The sequence below is a fragment of the Pithys albifrons genome, chromosome 3, assembly GCF_047495875.1.
Source record: "Pithys albifrons albifrons isolate INPA30051 chromosome 3, PitAlb_v1, whole genome shotgun sequence".
Lineage (NCBI taxonomy): Eukaryota > Metazoa > Chordata > Aves > Passeriformes > Thamnophilidae > Pithys > Pithys albifrons.
Window position 1 is genome coordinate 95,432,981 of NC_092460.1, and position 25,066 is coordinate 95,458,046.

At 47.5% G+C, this 25,066-nt stretch overlaps 1 protein-coding gene across 8 annotated transcripts in view; it reads left to right on the top strand.

Annotated features, from left to right (window-relative positions):
- The window catches only part of FRMD4A (FERM domain containing 4A), a 371,927-nt gene that overhangs the window by 345,494 nt on the left and 1,367 nt on the right, over positions 1-25,066 (top strand). For all 8 annotated transcript variants that reach the window (XM_071552779.1, XM_071552782.1, XM_071552780.1 and 5 more), the window contains 8 exons: positions 7,331-7,464; positions 10,809-10,931; positions 14,073-14,301; positions 15,470-15,526; positions 15,996-16,233; positions 16,650-16,814; positions 18,576-19,435; positions 21,781-21,877. In XM_071552779.1, the coding sequence (XP_071408880.1) occupies positions 7,331-7,464; positions 10,809-10,931; positions 14,073-14,301; positions 15,470-15,526; positions 15,996-16,233; positions 16,650-16,814; positions 18,576-19,435; positions 21,781-21,877 (1,903 nt within the window). The remainder of the gene's footprint in view (positions 1-7,330; positions 7,465-10,808; positions 10,932-14,072; positions 14,302-15,469; positions 15,527-15,995; positions 16,234-16,649; positions 16,815-18,575; positions 19,436-21,780; positions 21,878-25,066) is intronic.

A 25,066-nucleotide genomic window follows, 5' to 3' on the forward strand; every position in this document is an offset into this window, starting at 1 on the left:
GAACAAGCTTTTTGTCACTCTATCCTTCATGTCTCTTAAAAACTACACTTCCCTGTTCAGCAAGGGGTTAAAATGTGCTGTACTTACAGAGCTTGCTCCTGTGCAATTCCTTGCCTTGCCTGCAAACAGAGTTGCCTTTCTGCTCCTGAGGTCTTCCTGACAAAGTATACAATCCACTGTCTGTGCCTCCCATTGCTTGGGGAGTTGCAGTAGCTCAGCAGCTCCCAGACTGGTGTTGGGTTGTTGGAACTCTTTGTTTGTTTGGCAGTTTTTCCAGCTCTCCTGCTGGAAAGTAAATAACGTTAAGTACCCCAAGAAAGTTCTTGAGGTCTTTCCAAGATCTCAGCCTCCTGGGCACCATTCCCAAGTTTGTGAGAGCTACTTGGTAGTAGTCCTGTTTCCATATACACTGACTTTTTGCATTCCTGGAAAAGAACAGGGGGGTCTGCTTCTGCTCTTACACCTGGAGAGAGCAGTAGCCAGGTGAAAACTAGCAGAAAATCAGGCCCAGGAAAGCTGCTGTATGGCCAGCACCTATCAGGGTTATGTGGATGGAAATTCCAAACTAGGATCTGCCCATGGTTTTATTTCTTTTTTTTTTTGTGCTCCCTGCTCAAATCCTTTCTGGCTGAGCATGGGATTTGTAGACTCAGCAGAACTGCAGTAGTAACTAGACCCATGCAAAGTTCATTGACCAGGTGAGTAATTTCTTCAGTCTTGGGTAGGAGGATCTGTCTGCCTGAGTAAGGCTGTATGAACCTCTGTTTCTGTCAAGGTGCTGGTGGTGTGGCAGGCAAGCATGATTCCCTCTGGGTTCCTATCTTCAGAGCTGCGTTTTATGTTCTACCAGCACTGAAGACAGAGCTTTTCACAAAATGTTAAGGAGAGCTGTGGGGTTTGCTGCTGCTGTGCACCTTCCAGCACCTACAAACAGCTGCAAGGAAGTATTGAGAGAAAACATCTGGCAGAGGACAGATACCAGGGAGTTGGAAACCCTGGATTGATTCCATGCAGTCACTCAGACCCCTCTGCTCAAAGAGCCCCTTCCTTTGAGCCTGGCTAGCAGAGGTGACCCATCCCTGTCCCACTGGATGGGGGGTTATTCAATGCCTGTCCCACTGGGCACAGTCACTGGCTCTGTCCCAGCCTTTGTGTTTCCTCCCATTGTACCAAAGAGTATCAGCACACAACTACAACAATGATGGGTTATCGCGGTACAGCCTGCACACTGGAGAGAATAAGTGCAAATGATTAAGTAGCCACAGTAGATTTGCAGGCTATAAATACCTCAAGTGACTCGAAATCACAAGGGCAGGACTGAGTCTCAGTGTGCCCCCACTTCCCTACTGTTCTCAGTCCTTTTTTTCTGAAAGTTACTTGTAGTCATTTCCTCCCTTCATCTCACTCCTCCTCACTGAAGGGGTTGTCAGTGCCATGAAGAACATGACAAAATGGGCATATCTCCCCTGAGTTTGCAGTAAGTCTGCAACAAAAAGTTTATTGTTGCTTCCAGCTGTCGCACTGTCTGGCAAAGACCTTGCAGTGCAGTGTGAGGCAGTCACTGCCCCCCATCACTTTGAATCTCAAGACACAGCCAAGGGGAGATAGAGTCTTACACTGGGAAGTGGCTGTCTCATGATCACAGCGATCCAGGGCCAAAGCCTCAGTTTTTCGATGTTTCTCAGGTCCTTGATCTCAGTCTGTCCACTGCAGAATTGTAATTTTGATGCCTGATGCTAAAGTTCATTTCTGATAAGCTGACTGTGTAACTTTTGTTCTCATTTTGGATCTGAAGGACCCTCCTTAGAACAGTGGGCTGCTATAATTTGGCCCAGGAATCATCTGCTCAGGAACTATGGGCCATTCCTGGATATGTTTGATAAGATTTTCCTGTGAATGAAAGCTCTACTTTTACACTGGCAGGAACTCTAATCAATGCCTGCAGAACAAAATGAAATTAGATCTGAGGTGGATTTTTCCTTCAGAGCAGCCTGTGCCATAAGAGCTCTTCAGGATTCTGAGCTAGTGAGGAGCCCTGCAATTACTGGGTTATTGTTGGATTGAACCCCAGACCAACCTTTTCCATCTCCATGGGCAGAGGAGACACCACAGAAGAGCATCTCTGCTTTAACTCTGCAGACACGTTCAAGGAGCCTCCAGCTCCTGAGTCCCATTCCTTCGGCAGCAGTGGAGGTTTCCTGTGCAGGGGCCTGTTTGTGTTTGGAAATGCCACGACAGAGCCCAGCCAGCCAGTTCCCAGGCCCCGACGCTCCATCCGGCAGGGCTGTGTCCCAGCTGGACCGCCCAGCGGGTGTCGGAGCCGATAAACAGCACCCGCATGGTCTCCGTCAGGGCCCGTGAGCACAGGGACTCGCTAACACGGGTCGCCCACAGGATATCTGAGCACATCCTGTGCAGAGCAGCTCCAGCTGGACTCCTGTGTGCTGCGGAGGATATCCTATTTGCTGGGCAGAGACAGGAGAATGGGAGATAGCGGCCATCTGAGGCTGTGGGCTGTTGTGCACTGACATCCTGGCACGGTGAGTCAGCCCTAGCTCTGGCACAGAGCAAGTGTGGGGGAAACTTCCCTTCCCACTCAAGGGACAGCCTTCCACAGGGCCCTCGACCAAATGCCAGTGAGCTGGAGCTGGCAGCCGGATGGTAGCATGGACAGTTTGCCATATTTAGATGTGTTTTTCCTGGAACAGGAGACTAATGGAATGAGAAAGAGGAGATGCCTGAATGCTTTGTCTTGCTGCTCCTCAGCCACCTTGTTGCATCTCCTCTTCCCTCACAGTTACTGTCTCCAAGACGACTCACTCTGCTCTTCAGCATCCCATCTGTCCTCCCTGCTTTTTTTCATCCTCCTCATTTATCCCTTTTCCAAGCTGACCTCCACTCTGCTACAATAGGTGGACTAAATAGGGACAAACAATGAGTCACTGGTAGGGCTTTCCTCTGCTAAGTGGAGACTTGTATTACTGGTCTCATCTCTTTGACAACCTTTAAATCAAAGCCAACACCTGGTATCCAAGTCCCCAGCAGACCTGCACAGCACTGCACTTGGTCAGATCCTTTGACTCACTTGCTTCATGTCCTTGCCAACATCCCTGAGACTGCCCTGACCTCACCAGTGTTGCAGCAATCAGACATCAGCCTGTCAGCACCGATGAAGTTCAGCCATGAATTCTGTTAGAAAAGTTGGACAGGGAGGAACATGTTTTCTCCTGTTTTACAGCTGATATTTTGAATGTCATTGGATGGAGAAATTGCCCAGAGAGGCCAAGTGGGTGTCAAAAGATGTTTCCACAAACTAGTAGGGTATTAAGTGAACATTTAGGTCACTGAGACCTGTGTCTCATCCTGTATGCCAAGGAAGAAATACACATAAAACCAGCCCCCGGTTCATCAGGTTCCTGGTGCCCAACAAAGAGAAGGCCCCATACTTATTACCCAGTGTGTTTTCATAACACTTTTTCTTTTAGGGATATCAAATATGTGTTAAAATGCAGAGTTTGCTAAAACTTTGCACAGCAAATAGGATGGAGGCTGAATAATAATTTTCACAGTAAGGTTCAAATGCTGTACAGGAAAATCAACTATTTCAGAAACGTTTCTCCTGTTTACTGCATTAAACAACTGGCGGAGATAAAACACCTGAGAAAACCTCCCACTCAACCATTTCTGTTACAGCAGGAGTCTCCTGTGTTAGGTTTGATCTTTCAGGACTGACTTTTCTCTGTTGATGATCCCCTTTAGAAGGCGCTGGGCAGCTGTAGCTCAGTGAGCATTTTATTTAATACGTCTGATTTAAGGTAGTATGTGCTGGATTGATTTTGGTTTGTGCTGGTCTTCGATTATTTCTTTGGTTGTTTTTATGGTCTTTTGATTTTCCTGACATTTTTGGGTCAATTGCCGCTGGGTTTAGAAGTAGGTCTGTGGTCACAGCCTTGCTCAAGGCTGGATTAATACATATTTATAAATAAAAAGCCTCTAATGGAAGCTGTAGGCACCCCAGCAATACAAAGCAGTCTTCTATGCTCATTTACAAGCATCTCACACAAGGTGCAATTCTTTGACTGATCAGGTTTCCATTTGCTTTTTACCTGTGAGAACAAGTAGAGAATCCAACCCCCATAAATATCTAATAATGCACCCCAAAACAGTTCAGCTTTTAAATAAAGCAAGCAAAGATTAGTGCCAAGGAATGGTTAACTTCGGTGTCAGCAGTAATTCCATTGCTTCACTCAGAATGTGTCAGGGCACTTCCAGTTCTCCCGCAGTTCCTTTGCTTTCTGGGAGGAGTGAAAAAGATGACAAAATGTGCACTCAGTGGGCACTGCCACTGATGGCATCAGGGGTGAGACCAGCATAGTTCTCACACAGGGTAAGCACAGCTGGAGCAGATGCTGTGAACTGTCTGTGCTTGATTTGGGTCCGTACCAGCTCAGCCAGAAGCGGTTCATTTTCTTCTTGTCAGCATACCCCGAATCAGTGCAGGCATCTGGCCAGGCTTTAGGCTGTTCTTATGCTTTTAAGTGTTTGTATGTAGCTGCTGTGGCAACCCACAGTGCAAAAACTAATAGCTTTTAAAAATAAATCTGAGGCTGGCGCGGAGGTGTGGAGCAGAGAGAGGAAGGAAAGGGGAAGAGCAGTTGAAAGGAAAACATAGGTCATTAAAGTTATCATAAAAGAAAAAGAAAAGGTCTGAAACATCTGCTGGAATCACGAGCAACTTTTTACCAGGACTGCAGTTTGTTGACAAGTCCGTGAAGAAATTCAGCAGTTCAGTTTTGCTGGTAACTGCTCACCAGGGTTACTATTAAGAATTCCTAAATGCTGCAGAGGGCTTTCCCTGCCAGTGCAAACACAGGGCTCTGTTAGAAGATCCCATCAAGTTCTTGCAGCACAGATGGGTGTGCAGAATAGAGTTTTGTTGCTCTGTGAGGGCAAACACAAATCAAACAAGGATGACTACAGCAACTAAACAAGCGTCTTACCACGAGGTTCTCCTTCTTTGTCTGATAATGCTCAACCTGGCTGACCTTTAGAGAGACCTTTTCCACCACCCCTGCCTCAGGACAGCCCAATAAAAGGTGTGACAAAGCAGGATGGTGTTTCATAGAAAAAATGCCAGCTGTCTTCCTCTATGAAAACTGCGGAAAACATTAGTGGAAAAGATCTGTGATTCTCTGCTCCCCCTGGGCCAATGCAGAACTGTTTTGTGGCATTTTTTGCCTCAGTCATCTTTCATTTTAGCTTTAATGGTCTGCTGGAATAGTAGCAATGAAAGATGAAGCTGAAAGCACAAATTTCACTGTTTTGCTGCCAAAACAAAGAGTTGTTCCCAGGTTCCTTCCAAAGCTCTGTGAAATAGCAGCTTTTTCAACCTCCTTTGAGCTGAGTGTTTTCACTGAATGCTTGATGGCCAAGCAGCAAATATATCTAGAAGCCCCTTCTCACCCCCAACTGACAATTCCATGAAGCATCCTGTTGTATCTGACTCCTGTAGATCATAAAGGTCTGCTTTCTCTGTGCCATTGCTCGAGAGGGGCAGGAGAGCCCCCCAGAGTCAGCCTAGAACAGCAGGTGCTGAGTCCACTGAGGGCTGGGAGGAATCCCTTTGAAAGCATTGCCAAGTCAAAGGCTTTTCTAGAGGCATAAACCAACACCATCCTACAAGAACTCCCTACAGAGCACCGAGCACAATCCAGCTGTCTTCACATAGGTGTCCAGTGCTATTTTATGTGGGTTGAAGGATTCCCCTGCCAGTCCAAGATTGTGGGTCACACAGGGTCCTATATCATATCTGCCAAGGGAGCAATGGTACAGTTTGGGTTGGTCCCTTGGGTTGGAAGGGACCTTGAAGATTATCTAGTCCAACTCCCTGCCCATTGCTAGCCCTTGTTCTCGTGGGTGTCTTCAGCTTACCAAGTGTCTGATGGAAATACAGTAACAGCAAAGAGGAAACAGTGCAGGAGGCTGCTGGATCTTTCTGACACCTGGTGACGAGCCAGCTAGGAAAGGTGCCCCCTGGACCTGCTATTTGTGAACAGAGAAAGACTGATGGGTGATTTGGTGGTTGGAGGCTCTCTTGGGCTCAATGATCCCAAAATCACAGAGTTTTCAGTTCTTGTAGAAGTAAGGAGAGGGGTCAACAGAACTGACACCTTGGACTTTGAGAGGGCAGACTTTGGCCTGTTCAGGAGAATGGTTGGCAGAGTCCCTTGGAAGGCAGTCCTGAAGGACAAAGGAGTCCAGGAAGGCTGGACATTCTTCAAGAAGGAAATTCTAAAGGAACAGGAGCAGGCTGTCCCCAGTGCCATGTGCCAGCAGGGAAGGAGTCCAGCCGTGCTGAACAGAGAGCGTTGGCAGGAACTCAGGGGGAAAAGGACAGGGGCAGGTAACTTAAGAGAACTACAAGAATTTCATGAGGTTATACAGGGAGAAATTTAGAGGGGCCAAAGCCCAACTAGAGCTTAATCTGATCACTGCTGTAAAAAATATTTCTATATTAATACATCAGCAGCCAAAGGAGGGATCAGGAGAATCTCCATCCTTTACTGGATGCAGGAGGAAACATAGTGACAAAGGATAAGGTTACTCATCAACAAGTTCCCCTAAAGTGCTGAAATTACAAATGTTGTTATGACATCTGAGCAACAGTCTGACTCAATGGATGGACTTACTTCAGTGGAAGTTTCTGGGTAATTTCTACTTGAAAAGCCAAACCATTTGGACATCCAGTTTACATCTCTCAACCTACATCTTCACAATAAACAGCTACTACCCCAGAAGGACCTATGGTTGTTGTTGTTTTTGTGTGTTTTACAGGAATCTTGCGGGGCAATTTTGTTCCATTACAGTTTTTCATAGAACAGGCCCTGTAAGTGGATTGAATTACATGTTTGCTACTAGGATAATTGCAGTTCTTAAGAAGTAGGCAGTGTTGTCAATTGGCTTCTCTTAGGCTTAATTTCCAAAAAATGCATCTCCAGGGCTTTGTAAACTATACTGTTACTTGCCATTGGGAACATTCATGGGAATTGTATGTGTTTTTGTTCTAGGATCTTTAGATTAATAATTTTGATGCTTTTATTTTTCCAGATAATGATTACAAATGTCTTAATGTGCTCCACTGTCCAATCTCTGACTGTTTGCTTAAACATTAAGGATTTGCTGTAAACAATCATGACTGGGTAACACCTGCTTCATGTCATAGTCCAATTTTTTTTTGGAAAGACTGCATCCAGGCTTTGGTAAAATTACAAGCGCTCCAGATGTGTGTTCTGTTGTCAGCTGACCTAGTGAAATCATTGTTTATTGACAGGTTCCCAAGAGTCAGATAGTTCTCAGTCTGCCAAGAAAGACATGCTGGCTGCACTGAAATCCAGGCAAGAAGCTTTGGAAGAGACACTGCGCCAGCGCTTGGAAGAGCTAAAGAAACTGTGCCTGCGAGAAGCGGTAGGCATTGGACATTTTATAACCTGCTGTTTGCATTGTTATAACATGCTCATTGTGTGGAGGTGGTGTGGGGTCAGGAGAAGAGATTCCTTCCGCAGTCACCTCTTACAAAGCCCTTTGGACACTGGGCTCAGGAAGGTCCAGCTGTTTCAACTCCAGATTGCAACGTCCAGGACATTTTTCCTCCAGAGAAGGGCACCCTACTCGCCTGGGTATCCAGTTGGTTTGGGACTAGGAGAGTGATCAGAATCCTGTTTGAAATTGTGTTATGTTGCATTCAGCCAGACTTCTTATTGACTTTGTGGGCATATGCTGCTACCTAAATGGCATAGGAAGGCTGTCTTATATACTAGTCATCACTTCTCAAATACTTTTGACTCCATTCGCAAAGGAAAAACAACCCAGGTTGACACACTTTCTTTCTGTTGGAGCAGGCTTGACTTCACATGCTTTTCTTCTCTGAGTACATTCTTTCATTCAGCACACAAGGTCTCATCTGCTCCCTGTAGATTCCCTTCATCCAATGAGCTCTGGCACTTTTGGGGAGGAATGGCTGTGTGGTGGCAGACCTTGCAGAGGACTCACTGTAGTCATCCCAGGACATACAGAACAGCTCAGGAACTCTTAATCTTCCCACTCACTTGCCAGTTCATTCTTGGAGTACACAGGAGGCCATTCAGAGATCCATGTAATGTTTGAGGAAATCACAACCCTGTTGCAGCTGTGTGTGTAGATTAGCAGCAGCATACTCTTGGGTCATTCAGCAATCTTCCTATGTTTACCAGGTCTGACTATCTGAATTTAACAACAAATCGTGATGCATAATACAACAGGAAGCTGGATGCAGACAGTGGCACGGAGATCTTCCAGTTGTTGCTTAATATTTGATGTGTATCTTGCCTTTGACAAAAATAAGGGGGGAAAAAGTCATGGATTTGGCTCTCACTGCACTTGGTTTCAATTAGTCTATAGTTTCAACACCAAAAAGAGTAAGTTGTGGAAAATACCTCTCAACCAAGAATGTCGAAGGAAATCTCCACTACTCCAGTTCCCATCCTTTATTCCACACAAGTGAGCGATCCTTTCCCACCTGGAAAGTCCTGATTGACTTCAGCAGACAACTTGTGCTGATAAAGGTCACAGGACCAGATCCAGTCTGTAAGTCCACTTAGCTGAGATCATCTGCAGGAAGCAGTCACAGCTCTTCAGGGGCTGATGGTCAAGGTCTGCAGGGCTCTACTTGTCCCTGTGGAATTTACTACCCTAAGCTAACACTCCCTGACAGCCAATGACTAATGCTTGCAGCACCAGACACAGAGGAAGATGTGCCTGTGCCACTGTTGCAGGAGATCACAACCCAGTGCCTCCCCTTTAACCCCATTCCTGTCTTTGGGGCAGCCTCAGATGTTTCACAGGCAACTGGGATGCAGGCAAAAGCCCCGCTGGGGCATGGAGCTGAGGATAAGAAGCAATATCTCCTTGATGTGCTGCAGCAAGGCTAGCCAGAGCCCATCTGTCAGCACCTTAAGAGCTGGAAGAAAGTGTTCGTGCTTTCTGTAGGTGATTTGAGAGAGGCAGTTGATGGACACTTGGAATCTGACCCTGTCTTGCAACCCTACAGCTCATCCATCAGCAGCCGGTAGCAGAAAGTATTTCCTCTCGGGCTGCCATTCCTTCTGCTTTGGCATGAGAATGGCCAAAAGAGGGGGAGAAGGCAGCAAACCGGGAGATAAAAAAGGGTTAAAAGTGAAGGCATAATCAAATAAGCATGGCCAGAGCCATTCATAATACTGGCATCAGGTTACTTCAGGCCATCACTACTCCAGTTACTTATTAATTTAGATTACGTTTACAACCGTGCCTGTAAATAGTTTTTAGCTTATGAAGGCAGCATGGTCGCCCACATTAATTTTGTCCTGCTCTGATCTTGGGCATTTTACAGAAGATAGTAACTCTTTCCCCAATCCTCTGCTTCATAATACATTAGGAGTTATAAAGAAAATATCCCAGTTACCCTCAGGGTAGGGTAGAGGAATATGTGTCTTAGTTCAGTGCTTAGATCCAAATCTCAGTAGAAGGAATACATTTTGGAAGAAAAGCTGAAATAACCCCACAGGGCTGAAGGGGTGATGTAGAATGGGACTCTGAGGCATTGCAGCAGTCCCTCTCACAATACAGGGCTGTGCTCATCGACACAGTGTAGTGCTGCAAACCTGTTTTGCCTGGAAATGCTTAAAGGAAATTTTTGAAAAGGCCAGGTCCTTGTTTCCTAGTGACCTGAGAAGAGTAGAAAGAAAAACCCCATTAGAGAGTGGGGAGAGGCCAGGGCAGGCAGGGACTGGGGCTGTGCACCCACACTCACATTGAGGTCAGCTGCTGTTCTTTGGGATTCAGATGATTTAGGTTACTCTGCCAGCTGGATCCTCTCAAGGCTGATGCTAAGGAACACAAAAGCCTTTTGTCCTTCATGGGCAGACTTTTGAGTACAAGGAGTTGGGCTGTGCTAGTAGTCAGGCTCCTGCCTTTTTCTTTAGGCATTTGTATGCCTTCAGTTCAGATATGTGTGGCTCTATTGTGTAGTCCAGGAGAAAAAACCCACGGCATTAATTAACATTAGTGGTGTCACTCCCTGCTTCCTGTGTTCCAGATATTCCACAGTTCTGTGGGGTTTGCTTCAGATTTTGAACAAACCTTTGCAAATAACTCTGTCGGTCTGACAGAGCATCAGCTAATAATTGCTCCAAAGCTGCCCATGACATCACTGGGGTTTGGAAGGCACTCTGATACATGAAGTGTTATCAGACAGGTAATGAGGTACCAGGCACTGCTTTTAGTGGCCGTTTTCACTGCATTCCTCTCAGACACATCATGAATCAGGTAGGAATGTTTTTCTGTGCGGGTCGTAACCTGCAGGGCTGTGACCAGTGTGGCTTTCTGACTCAGCAGACCTACATCCTGCAAGAAGGCTCTCGGATCTGTTCACTCCTCAGAAGTAGCTCAGCAGAAAGGAGCTCTTGGTTCCTGGTCACCCTGCAGCAGAGATGAAAGCTTTGTGTGCTACATTCTGCTCAGGCTCTGACGCCCTAGGGATGGGCACCACTTACAGACCTGCCCAGGGCAGGCCACAAAGATCTGTATTCATGCACGGGCTGAAGAAAAGGTCCCCACCCTCAGTGTCAGGTTCTGAGTTTGCAGGGCTGGGTGCTCTCCTGTGTGTTTATCAGCTGGCTGAACTGGATATGTTGTTAATGAACCCCTCTCATTTTAGGGTCACACAGGAGCAGTGTTGTTCATTGCTCTGCTGCAGGATTTCCCAGAGCACTAACAGCATTTTCTACTTACAGGAGCTGACAGGAAAGCTGCCACGAGAATACCCCCTGGATCCTGGGGAGGAACCCCCTATTGTGAGGAGAAGAATAGGAACTGCCTTTAAACTGGATGAGCAGAAAATCCTGCCTAAGGGAGAGGTGAGGTTGTGCCCTTCCCCTCCAGCCCCATGTCCCTGCCTCAGGTCTCTAACATGTCCACTGTGCCTCACAAAAGAACCACAAGTCCCTAAGGTCATTTTGTTTAAATCAGTGTAATTGGCCTTTTTTTTTGTTTATATATCCATCAAAATGGGGAAGCAGGAAGACAGTTGGTGGCTTTACTTCAGACTTGGAGTAAAGGTGAAACCCTCGAGGTTCAGCCCTGGCTTTGCTAGAGGGAACAGAAATAGCCTGTGTGACCAACTGGACCATGGCGGTACAGGTGCTCTGGTGGCCAAGTGTAGTGATTTAGTGAGCAGGGAGCACATCAGGAGCCCCCCAGCCATCTGAGCCCTGCTTTGGCCTGTGTTGTTATTGCAAACTGCCACTTGCTTTCCGCTTCAGTAGCAATCCGAATTCAGACCTCCTCTAACCAGGGAGAAAAGCATCACCATTATCCATCTTAGCCCTGCCATAGCAAGATAAAAGCGTTTCGCTCCCCAGTCCTTAAACAAAAGAGCCTTCATCCCTACCTATGGGGAGCTGGAGTTACATTTTTCTAACTTTGCCAGGGAGTGTTTGTTCCCTTCCCTTGCTCCCACAGTGTGCTGGGTCAGTGCCCTGAACCATGGCTGTGAAAACAGGCCTGCAGCAGCTGTAAGGCGGGACCGGATTCACAGCACAGCTATTGTCTGCGGAGACGCATTTGCAAGACACTTGTGTATATCCTAGTCTTGAGTTTCCTTTTTATTTTTGTAGGAGGAGGGACTGAAGCTGGTGTGACTGTGTGGTTTAAGGCTCAGTTCAGCCAGGGAATTAACTGTTTGTCGTTTTGTTGGCGTTTTCCTTCTGCTGAAAAACAAACAGCTGGAGCTCTTTAGTTTTGTTCTCAATGGAGCCTGGGAGAGAAATTCCACCGAAGTTAAATATTCATGAACTAGCACATTTAATTAAGCTTTTCAAAGGGAGGCATGGCTTAGCTGAATTACTCTGAAAACCCCTGCAGTCTGTTGGCTGCTGAGTTATAACCTGATCTTCAGCTTCCCCAGGTCTTATTGCTACAAGGCAGCTTTTGGGGCCAGTGGGTGAGGAATCTCCTTACTCCAGTGGCAAGGTTAGATGGGGAGAGAAGAGAGGTAAAGCAGCTCCTCCCCGTTGCAGGCACTCTGCCTTCTGGCACCAGCAATCCAAACACGCTGACTCAGCTTTTCTCTACCTCCTTTTTCGTCTGTCAAACTTTAAGACTGTGTTGAAAACCATAAATTTCTGTTCTCTAAGAATGATGTTGAGCTGTGTTTGGCTGCCAGTTTGAGAGCATTTAGAGAGGCCAGTGATGATTTTCATGTGCTTTTCAGCAAGTGCTAACACTGGAAAATAAATTTAAAACAAAAGTTAAATATGCCCTCAGCCACGTAAATCTAGGACTGAAATTACCAGCTGTGACAAGGACCTGAAGCAAGGCACCTCCACCTGAAGGCAGATGATAGCTCTCATTCCTAAGACTTTATTTATAGGGGCCTCTCTGGAAGAAAATAGACAATTATGGCCAGGAGGATAATTAATATGTTTTTCCTACAATATACTGAATGATTTAGAACTGAATCTGTGAAGGTCTGAAATGACAGCTCACATCAAACTCACCCCACCTTTAGCAAGACCTTTGTCAGAGCAAGACTTGCAGGGAAGAGTCCTGTTTTTTTTCTTGGTAATCACCATTACCTAGTCTGGAATTCCTGACTGTGAGAAGGATTTTACCATAAGATGATGAATCAGGTTCCAGGCCTTAAAACACCATGGTGTTAAGTTCATTTTTAAAAAGTCTGGCACTGATAGAGCTTATAAACTCTTCAAAGCAAAAAGGGATCTGTTAAAAAGACAGGGGGTGGGTTCAGTCTGCAGTGAAATGAGGGAAATGATAATTATAATTCTAAGGCAATGCTGACTCACTGCTGATAGCAAAGGGATTTTTTTTTAAGCCAGAAGCCCAGAATAAAACCTTTGGAGAATGTCTTCAGTTTGAATAAATCCCACAGCCTCAGCTCTTACAGCACACACTGCTGCTAAACAAAGAGAGGATTTGAATTTGCGTAATGGGGATCTCCATGAATATATGGCTGTCCTACCATTCACTAAAAGTAAAAAAGCTTGTAATTTTTCCCAGATTTGCAATGTACTAGGTTCCCCTTTCTAGCAGACTAACTCCATCGAGCTGGGGAAGGGAGCCAGATCCGTTTCAGATTAGCAAGTACCTTTGAAGCTCACAGCTTGGAGTCCCAGTGCAGACTGGGAGGCTCAATATCAGCTTAGGCATTGGCATAAATTGGCCTAAATCACTTTACTTTAGAGGATAACCTAAAGTTGTAGGTAGCTTCCAGGGTACACCTAGTTGCATTTAAAAACTCAGCTGAGGCCCTGCAAGGGCTAATGTTGGAGGCACTGGTTCCTTTTGGCATACAGAGAGGTTGCTGTTACACACTTCTGCCTCTGAGATCACCTTCCTGGCTTGTAACTTGAGGAGTCAATTTTCTGGTGCAATCAGTTGCAGTGGCCCACAAAATTACTTCAGCTCATAGTCTTGTCTGAATTTTGTCAGCCATATACCGGGGAGGAATTAGCCCATCTTTGTGCTTTTTACCCCAGAGTGTTTGGTGGGTGCCAAGCAAACCTGTTAAGAATATTAAAGCTGTAGCTTTGCATCAATATGTAGCACCAATATCAAAGGGAGCTCAAATATAGAGGTATGAAACAGGGAGAAGGAGCAGGTGGGAGGCAGGTGTTACCCTTAGATGGGTGTAAAAGAATGAATATGTCAGCAGTAGAGCACAGTTGAACTTGGCTATATTGAACTGCATGAAAAGCCAAACAGCAGAGCAGGCTTTAGGGTTGGAGCACACACACGTCCTCCTTGTATGGGTCATCCCTTTCACCAGCCGTGCTTCCAGGCACCCATGTGAGCAGGTGAAGTTATGTTCAGGGAAGCCCTGAGATGAAGGGAGAAGCATGGTTGTGGATGCTTTCTAATGGAGAGCCTTAGTTGGAGGCCACTGGTCAGGATCAGGAGAGCTTGCCCATAGGAGAGCTTGCCCATAACTGGGCTGCAAGTGTTGGGTGTTAACCAGAATCCCACTTGCTTTTCCCCAGGAGGCAGAGCTGGAGCGACTGGAGAGGGAATTTGCGATTCAGTCCCAGATCACAGAGGCTGCGCGGCGCCTGGCAAGCGACCCGAATGTCAGCAAAAAGCTGAAGAAACAGAGGAAGACATCCTACCTGAATGCACTGAAGAAGCTGCAGGAGATCGAGAACGCCATCAATGAATATCGCATCAAATCTGGAAAGAAGCCAACCCAGAGAGCCTCCCTGATCATAGATGGTAAGTGGGGCTCAGTGCCCATTGCATCATGGAGGGTCTGCGGAGGGCAGGGAGCAAAATTCTTGCCCTAAGGCACAAATTTCCCCTCCCTGCTCTTCCTTCTCCAGTCTGGAGGGCTCCAGGGGTGCTGTCAGAGGGGTGCTGGGGTGCGTGTCATGCATTAGGGATATGCTGGTTCACAGCACAGGAAGTAGTGTCACACCATGGGTGACAAACATGCCAGGAGAGCAGAATGTGGCTTCTTTGTTCACCTGTAAAATCACTCTGTTAACGTCTCCTCTGGAGTGGTGCTCTACAAATGTAATTAATGTTAGCAGATTGGGGTGAGCTCCCTAGCTGAAAGGCATCTGTGAAGTCAAAGTGGGAGCAGTGTCATTGCTGTGTTCAAATACTTCTTTTCTTTTTTTTTTTTTAAACAATGTAATTCTCAGAGCACTTTACAGTTTACTGGGTTGTTGATTGGTTTTTCATGAAATCCATTAACTTTCTGCTGTGGTTCATTCTCCCGTGTGGATTTTGCCCTTTTCCTTTGACTTCCAGAGCTTTTCCCTGTGCCTTTGTGGCAGGAACTGAGATTAGAGCTGCTGTATTTGTGACCTGGGTACCAAATTGCACTACAGTCAGGGATAATGGAGAGCCCCGCAGCATGGGGGAGGAAGCTCAAACCTTTGCACACCAAGGAACTGAGAGCTTCTCCTGCTGCTGCAGAGGATGCTCAGAAAGCCTTTGTCTGAGTTCCACAAAACTGGTACTTAGTGTGAGCCTTTAGTTAGCAACAGGATAATCATTTTAAGAAGGTGGATATCAAACCCAGAGTCCTTAAGGCCTAAGATGTAAATCTCATAATGGCACCATGCCATTTTGCATCCTCTGGGGATCTCAGCTCCCTGTTGTGACTCAGTCTTAATCCCCATTAATTGAAAAGGGTTAGCAGCTCCTTGAAAGGCAGCCTGCTACTGAGAGACCTGGCTGCAGCTCTGCCCTCCCAGACTGAGGGTGGGCTGAGTCAGTTGTTTATAGAAATTCTGCCTGCTGTCTCTGTGAGGAGGAAGATGCGGATGACAGCTTAAAGCTAAGACTCAGCGTACAAAAATCATGGTGCAGTTCAGCACTCAGTCACTGCAGTTCTTGGGACCATCTGACCATCTTTATATTTTCTTCCCTTCAGAAGGAAACATTGCCAGTGAAGACAGCTCCCTCTCGGATGCCCTTGTTCTTGAGGATGGTATGTTGCTGCTGTATGTTCTAGAGAGCAGGGAGAGATATGTGAACTCACGATTGATAGTCAAAATGGAAGAACTGTTCTGTGTAATAATCCACTCACACATCCCCATAGCAAAATCGCATGGTTTCCCCTGACTCCACCTTGCAGTCAGACGTCAGGGCTGGAGCAGTGAGTATTGGTGTGGTTACTGCTCTGAATTGTCTCAAATGACAGTCCCAGAATGCCCCCTTTTTTAACCTTAAGGTTTGATTTGTCTTGATGCATCACACAATCTTGCTGTCCATTCTCTCCCAAAATGAGAAAGTTGACCATGCACTTCTGAGGGTCAGGTCTTTAGGTTGCTCCTGAACTCAGCTGGGGAAAGTGGGGTAAGGAAGCAGGCTCCGGAGGTGTGGTGGTGTCTCTCATGGTTGTGCTGCCGTTAGAGGTGTGACACAGCCATCACCTCTCTCCCTTCTTCTCTTCACAGAGGATTCTCAGGTCACCAGCACAATATCCCCTCTCCAGTCCCCACACAAAGGACTCCCTCCCCGTCCACCGTTGCACAACCGGCCTCCTCCTCCACAGTCTCTGGAAGGGCTCCGCCAAATGCATTATCACCGCAACGACTATGACAAGTCGCCCATCAAACCCAAGATGTGGAGTGAGTCATCCTTGGATGAGCCCTATGAGAAGGTCAAGAAACGCTCCTCGCACAGCCATTCCAGGTGAGCCAGTTATCTTGAAGCTCCATCATGGAGATATTCTCTGCTTTCAGGAGAGACAGGTGTGAGACCTTTGAAAATATCCAAAGCCATTCCTTACCAAATGGAGACTTTTAGGTGTTTTGGCCAATATGCAGGTCATAAAGATAGGCTGTAGCCACATAATTGCTGTTTGGTATCTCAGTGTTATTCTACAAAACATTTAGAAGGGAAGAATGGTGGATCATCTGAGAGCTTTGACAGGGCTTGACCCTGACCTCTGGCTGCTGTAGAAGTACAATATCTGGGATGCAGCTCACAGCAGCAGCTGTCCCAACTCCCACTCACTCCCACAAGATCCCAGGCACATGCTTGAGATCTGGACAGATGCACTTCCCCAAATTCCTGATGGGAGCTGAAGCAGGGTGTTTCCTCTGCAGCAGTCACAAGCGATTCCCCAGCACTGGGAGCTGTGCCGAGGCAGGAGGGAGCAGCTCTCTGCAGAACAGCCCCATCCGGAGCCTTCCCCACTGGAACTCCCAGTCCAGCATGCCATCGACGCCGGATCTACGGGTACGCAGTCCGCACTACGTCCACTCCACACGGTAAGTCCTGGCTCCAGTCTCACCTTGCTTACCCAGAAATAAATATCCGTTGCTTTATCCTTCCCCCAGGGTATGAATTAATTCCAAGTTTAGGAAAGAACACAAAGCAGTCCTGTTCACATAAGAGGCTCAGGTAATGTTGCCAGTAGAGAATCTCTCCTGAAATGAGATCCTGAAATCCGTTCAAATAAACAACACTACCCCTTGTCCCTCTGTCAAAGTGTTCAAGCTTTTATTCTGCTGGAACCTTTCATCCCAGGGGCTGTTTATAGGCTCTACAAACCCCAAGCAACTTTTATAACTCATGTGTTGCTACTGCTAAATTCTGCAGTAAATTCCTCCATCAATCCAGCTGGAGAGAACATGTTTCATGTCTGATACAAAATGTTGGGCAGTGTTAATTTTCTCTCATAGATAAAATGTTTGCACACATGTGATATTCTGTGGAGAGTGAGAGGCTGCATAAAGCATCCAGGTGGCAGTGGATTAGCCCAGGGCTGACAGAAGAAAGAGCTGAAGTGTGTAAGGGAAGTGATTTGATATGTGTGGCCCAATTTGACTCCAACGTTCAGCAGGATTTCTAGAAACTGTTCAGCCTCATTGCTCTTTTGCTGTTGTGGCAAACTCCATGGACACTGTGGGGAGCAGAGCTGAGCCAGAGCTGAGTGCTGGTCGGTGTCCTGCCTTAGGGGGAAGTACTGTCATCATTTAGCTCAGCATAAATCAAGAGTTATGCCAACACAGGCTATTTCAGCTTCAGGCAGAGACAGTACAAGGCATTAAGACCCTGGGTTAAGTTTGTTACAAGTTTTTGGCTTAGAGTACCTTGTAAGAGTACAAAGTCTGTTAAGCACTGGACCCAAGCAGTGTGAGAAATGAACCTGGCACAGGGCTTGAGAAATGACCTTGATCAGGTAGGGGCCATTTGAGTGTCTGAAACAACTATTGCTCAGTCTGTGGCTCATTTATGAGCTGGCTTTGACCATCCGCCATGGGGATGTGTTCCCGTTCCTTGAACGGATGGGTGAACCTCTTCAAAATGTCGGCATGAATAGAGACCACCCAGACTTGGCCGTGAATCAAGCCTTGTAAAATGTGATTTGAGGTGGTTGCCTGAAGGGCTGTCACACACTTGACAGTTCTACATGTGCCCATGGCTGGGACCCAGTAAAACTGAGCTGCTTGACAAGAGATGACTTTTTCAATGACATTCTAGGCTAGGTGTGGGCAGTCTGTCTGTCTGTCTCACACCAGGTGGATTGTACCTGTGCAGTGTATTCGTGGGCCACTTGCAAGGAAATCTCACCACCTTTGAGGCCTGACGTGCTGGAATTTGCAGATGTGGACAAGGTCAACCTGGTAGCATAGAAATGGTGCTGATCCAAATAGCTCTGACACTCTCCCATGCGGCTGCACCAGCAAAGTCAGGGCTTGAGGTCCTCCATCCTTCGCCCTTCAGACTGGCCCTTTCCCACAGTGGCAAGCCACAGAGACATTGGGCTGGGTAAGGGTTTATGTCCCTCATGGTGCTGCAGACTGAATGTCATCACCAAGGGACTGGAGAGGAAAAAGAATAGGACCTAATCACCCCAAACCTGCAGCAGAGAAGCAGATTACATTGCAGGCAGCAGCCACACACAGTGCTGGAGGGATCCAGGTTTTTACTGCCTTCAGATTGCTTTGCCTGTGTTTGCAGATGGGGATGGAGAGTGCTTCATCCAGTTGACTTACCTGCTTGTTTTTTTTTCCTGGTGCCTGCAGGTCAGTTGACATCAGCCCAACCAGACTGCACAGCTTAGCTCAGCACTTTAGGCACCGGAGCTCCAGTTTGGAGTCACAAGGAAAGCTCCTTGGCTCCGAAAATGAAACTGGGAGCCCTGATTTCTACACCCCAAGGACTCGTAGCAGTAACGGCTCTGACCCTATGGACGACTGCTCTTCCTGCACCAGCCATTCCAGCTCTGAGCACTACTACCCTGCTCAGATGAACCCCAACTACTCCACCCTGGCAGAGGATTCCCCATCAAAAGCCAGAGAACGGCAGAGGCAAAGGCACAAATCAGCAGGCAACCTGGTCTCTTCCAATTCAGGGAGCATGCCCAACCTGGCTGCGAGGAACGGGACCGGACACCATCGTGTCTACCTGCACAGCCAGAGCCAGCCATCCTCCCAGTACAGGATCAAAGAATATCCCTTGTACATCGAGGGCAGCTCCACACCCGTGGTGGTGCGGAGCCTGGAGAACGACCAGGAGGGACACTACAGCGTGAAAGCACAATTCAAAACCTCCAACTCCTACACGGCAGGGGGGATGTTTAAGGAGAACTGGCATGGGGATGAAGTGGACTCGGTCAGGCTCACCCCCTCCCGCTCCCAAATCATAAGGACTCCATCTCTGGGCAGGGAGGGCCACGAGAAAGGCTCGGGCAGGACTGCGGTGTCGGACGAGCTGCGGCTCTGGTACCAGCGGTCCACAGCCTCCCACAAGGAGCACAGCCGCCTCTCGCACACGAGCTCCACCTCCTCAGACAGCAGCTCCCAGTACAGCACATCTTCACAAAGCACCTTTGTGGCACACAGCCGGGTCACGAGAATGCCTCAGATGTGTAAAGCAACATCAGGTGAGAGCCAGGCCCGGGAGAAGGGGTGGGAGGGATGGGGACCTCCGGCAGCTCAGATTCTTGTCCCGCATTACACCCCAGCTGGAGAGTAGTGCCAGAGCACAGCATGTTATCTGGCCTTCACATGCTGCTCACCAAGTCCGAAGGTGTAACACTGGGGGACAAGCTTTGTCCAAGACACTCATCAAGTGAGAATGTTTTTCCATGGAAATCATCACTTTGCAATGATGGGCTCAAAAGACAGGGAGGGACTGGAGCCTGGTTTTTGCTAGGCCTTTTCTCAGAGTGCAGTTGGGTTTTGGGTGATGGCACTAGGGGCTGAAAGTGATGAAACCATGAAGAGCATCACTCTTCATAATCACAGCAAGGGGAACAGTGAAGCAAGTGGGAGTTCAGCACAGACTAGGAGAATGCATGTCCTCAGTGAAACACCAAAAGCATGAGAAAGGTTAAGTGGGGGCATCCCAGCCCCTCCACCCCCCCCAATAAAAGTGTTTGAGCAATGACATCTTTGTTCACCGCTGAGACTTGGTTTTCCCATGCAGTTCCAGCTCTGCTGATAATTCAGAGTGCTGAAGTTTGTGCAGTGTTGTGCCTCTGTGTCATGTACAGAACTTTGCATTCTGTGCTGTTAATATTAACGGTAAGAAAACAGTCAAATTCATTACACTGAAAAAGGCACAATGTGCTGTGAAACAGTACAAGGTTAAATATTTACTGGCCATCACTCCCTGATAAACCAGTGTGGACAGATCAAGGACCTGCTAAAAGCCTGAGCCACATGCCTCAGCCTCAGCGTGGAGAGACACCATTGCTCCAGCCTCTGGAGCCACTGGCCCTCATGGCCTCCCTGGGCTGACCGGTGTCCACCCATGCTGGCTGTTGGCTCTCTGACATCCCAGCATGGCTTCTGGTCCAGGGTGACCACTACACTGGCACCACAGGGCCCTGCACTCACTGCCAACTCCAGTGTGGAGTCAGAGGTGGTTTGACACAGACTCCTCATGGGCCACCAACAGCTACCATCAAAGAGGCTGATTTATGTGTAGTGCCAGTGCTCACAGGAGGACCAGGTGTAGACCAAGACATAACTGAGTAGCTGCTGGAACCATTCTGTGTCTTCCTGTGAAAGTGTCTTCTTCCCTTTGGTTAATGGGCATTTCTGTTCCATGCAGCAACAGAAAATGCTTGAACACTGGGAAGCTTTGCTTTGGTTGGCTTTGGAAACCATACCAGTTCAGGAAAATGTGGGGTTTGGGTGAAAGTATTTGAAAATCACTTAGTCTGTCCATTCTCCTCCTCACCTAGGTCTTTAAACCTAAATGTGATACCTGGCCAGCACATGGGGAAGTAATCACAGCTTGTCCTGACCGGTTAGCGGCATAGATTGGTTTTGTGTTTAGAGTCTGTTCCCAGTCACAGCTCTGGGAGAATACTGACCTAAGGGGCTGTCAGCTCCAAGGAGTAGATTAAAATTTATTTTTTGTTTCAAGTGTCATTTGGCAGCAGCTGAAGAATTTTAAGAGCACACAAAGGGGTGCCAGGTAGAAATCTCCATCATTTCAGCTGATCAGCCCTAACCAATAGGTCTGCTGGACTGCACACTGTCCTTCAAAGGGGATCAGGCTTCTAGGCATGTATTAAACTTCAGAAGGTCAACACTGGGAGGAGGAATGATGAGTCAGGTGGACCCACAGCAGAGAAAATACCCCAAGAACCACCACCCATTTTCAGTCCAGTTTGCTTCTGCCTTCATTTGAGTGAGATCAGCCTTTCTTTGGGCCCGTAGTAGGACTGTCAAGAAAGCCAAACTTCGGCTTTTTACAAATGCACGGCGAAAAGTAGTTGTAGCTTTTGAAATCTTCAGAACTACCCTCCTCCTTTGCACGTGAAGTGTTCTTGTCCAGACTCTGGCCACTGCCAGCCCTGGCTCCCAGGGACATGGAGCATCTCACAATCCCTGGAAACAGAAGGCTGAGCTCCTCCAGTTCAGGACCCGTGGAGTCCAGGCAGCAGCAAAACCAAGCTTTCATGCTGGGAGAAGTGTGGTGTCTCCCAGGCAGGCTCAGAAGAGTGTGGGTGGCTGTATTCAGCTGGAGGCCAGGCTGAAATGCAGCATTCCTGCAGAGCTGAGGCTGGATCCAGCCAGTGATATGCAGCAGTGTCAGCAAGAGGCTGATGTTCGGGCACAGTCACCAAGGAACAGGGTGAGGTCTGTCCCAGGCTTAGTTTACTCACAGCCAGACATGTTTCTGCTTGTCTGACCAGCTGATTTTTCTGAACCACCCTGACCCTTGTGCCCTCACCTCACCAGTTGTTTTTCTCCACCCTTGGTTATTTTTCAGCTGCCTTACCTCACAGCCAGAGGAGTTCCACGCCATCGAGTGAACTCGCAGCCACACCACCGGGCAGTCCCCACCACATTCTCACATGGCAGACTGGGTAAGTGTCCATGGGATCAGGTTGGAGAATCCACCTTGGTGCCAGTGAGAAAAACCTCCCTACACACAAGCACAGGGAGAGCACAGATATGGGGAACATTTTCTGTAGTCTACGCTTGTACAGAGCATTTCCACTCTCCCACCTGTGCTCTCCTGGTGGTGGAGCTCTGGCTTAGGCTGCCCAAGGCATGGCTGTGCCATCCACACCCAGCAGCACTGCTCTGAGCAGTGCTGGATCCACAGGGAAGGAAGACTTGCAGGTTCCACCTGCTTGGACAGTCTCCTTCCTCCAATTTTCTTATGTTGAAATAGTTGATATTTCTTTTTTAGCGACCATCATGCTGGGTGTCCACACCAAGACTTGTTGCAAAGGGAAGGTTCAGTGCTTGCCTTACCTGTGGGTGAAGGAACCACATTTTCTGCTAAGTTTTTCCCCAGCAATGTGTCTTCATGACTGTTAAGTGTATCTTTTTTCAGCTACCACTAACATGGAGGTGCTTCACCAGAGTGTGAATGAGTCATTACACACGGGTAGCCATTACTCATGTAAATATAATAATTGGGTTCTTTCGCACCTCTTTGCAAGGCAGGGATTTCCAGGAGTAAACAAACGGCCTTTTGCATGGGCATTCTCTAGCAGTCTCCTGTAATTCTGTCCTGCCACATGAAATAAAGGTAATTTCCAGATCCCATCTAACTCAGCACATCACAGATTGTGGGATGAGATTTTGGTGAAATCAGCTAGACCTGAGACTACAGTCTTCAAAATACCCTAGTCCCCTGGATAGGAAAAGGGGTCCTATCCCCAGAGTCATGAATTGGGACTTGTTACTTTGCAAATATTTCTGTGCAGCCACTGGAAACTCATGCTCTTTAATTACCCTGGTCACCTGTGACCAGGTTTGACCTCTGGTTTTACTCCAGCACCACTTGTGACTGCACTTTAAATTGGAGATGAGGAGAACTATAACCACAAACCCTTAGGCCTACTTGAATTTTAAATTCTCACATTTGACATCCAGCCTCATGTGGGTTTTGCATATGCTTTCAGCTTTAGAACAGAAAATGTTCCTGGTCCCATTTCACAAAAAGTCAAGGGATAGTAAGACAGACCTTTACCATACACTGAAATTTCCATGATTAAGGGTTTGAGTCTAGACTCAAATCTTAGTCTCAGTCTCCATCCCAATCCTAATTCTTCTAAACATCTCCATGATGATCAGAAGTAAACCTGGTGAGCAGCCAGCTGAGACATGTGTTTGGATAATCCCAGCTTTTCTTATTTTTCCGTTAAAGATAAGTCTTGCACCGTGTCCCTAACAGCAAAACTGCATGAGCCAGATTTGCAGCTGGTGAAAGTGGTCTGGATTTATAGCTTAGGCCCTGCAACAACCAGTGCAAAAAGAACTGGAGACAAATCAGCACTTATTTCATGCCTGAGCATAGCACTCAAGGGATGTGTATAAATACAGCAGGAATAGGTACAGTCTGTTATTAGATGCACAACACAGACTCCCCCACTGCCAAACTAGCTGTGCCCTCCCAGCACAACTCAGCAGATTGACAGTTCTCCCCAACATGTTTTTATGTCACTAACTTTTTCTAAAGATGAGTCATCAACTTGTTTCCCTACTGGATTAATAAGCTCGTAACAATGTCTGTGTCATTTCTTTTCTTTAACATTTCCTCTCTCCTCTTTCCTCCTTTTTTGCTCTCCTTTGCTCAGAGAAGCAACAGACAACTCACCCACTATGGATGAGTCTCAGTCTCCAACCCACCAAAGTACTGATGAATAGAGGTATAGTAAGGGAATGTTTTGTTCTTTCCTCCTTCTGCCTTAGTCTGTGAGCACAGTGTGAATAACTGGCATCCCGCTGTCCCTCCAGAGCAGCACTTTAATTCTGTGCTCGTTTGTTTGCCAGCAAGGCTTCCTTCAGCTCTTGGAAGAACAACTTGGAAGCATCTCGAAGCCCTCTCTTTGCCTTTTCAGCAATCCACGGCTGTGGCACTTTCCCCTGTGAAAGGGACTTGGGGCCAGCCTGCTCTGTGTTCCTGCAGAGGCTGAACAGGCACAGAGAGCAGCGGGGAGTGACAGATCTGTGGCTGGGGTGGGCAAAGTGCTGTGGGATCAGTCTGGGAACAGAGTGACAAGGAGAGAACTTGGATAGGCGAGGCCTTGGAGGACCTGGCCTGAGCTCCCAGCAGCGCCCCAGCCGCAGCACAGAGCATCCTTCCCTTCCTCCCTCCCTCCCTCCCTCCCTCCCTCCCTCCCTCCCTCCCTCCCTCCCTCCCTCCCTCCCTCTCGCAGAGCTGTGAAGCTGAGGCTCTAAGCATCCAGGTTTCATGGAACAAGGAGCAACCCTGGCCCCATTCCTGTGGGAAGACAGAGACGGAAGGGTGAGGGGAACAAAAACCCCTCAGAGTATTTCTGTTTTAATTAAACTGCGGTCGCTGTCTGACACTCTCATCTACAACCATTCACAGCTGGCATCTGTCAAGTATTTCAAGCCCAGCTTTCTAGAGATAGCCCATAAACCTCGACACTCCAGCACAGTGCTGGGAAACAAAAGGCTCTTTAATATGCAAATGGTGATGCCCTTGCTCAGGTTCTTTCCAGACACCAATTCCAAGGAAACCAGATGAAAACGAGGCAGAGGAAGCAGGAACTGCATCAGATGTGAGATCAGTCCTGTGACGTGGGGAGGGAGCGAAGAAGAAGAATCCTACAGTAAACAGAAATAAAATGCATCTCCCAATTTTGGCCTCAAAACAATCTCTAGTTTGGAAGTCAGTTCAAATCAAAGTGTCAGGGAGAGACATCAATTCTGGCTATTCCTGTGCAGATGTGGCAGTCGCTCTTCAAGAGATCCAGATTTTGACCTCAGTGCTTTCCTCTGGCAAGGAGCTCCACAGCCTCAGCCAGGAGCTGACCCTATTCAGAGCTCTTAACATAATTAGCAAAATTCTCATGAATTGTCTAGTCTGCTCAGTACAGGCAGCAAAAGAAGCAGTAGCTTGTCAAGAGATGTGCCCTGAGATGAGGACTACGCTGCCTACAACAGAACACAGCCCTTTCCACCTGGCATGCTCTCACTATTACTTCCTGAGTAATATAGTCCATGGCCGAGAGAGCCACTCTTAAAACTTGCTCCCTGGTGAGCATCCTACCAAAAACCTCCTTACCACAGCT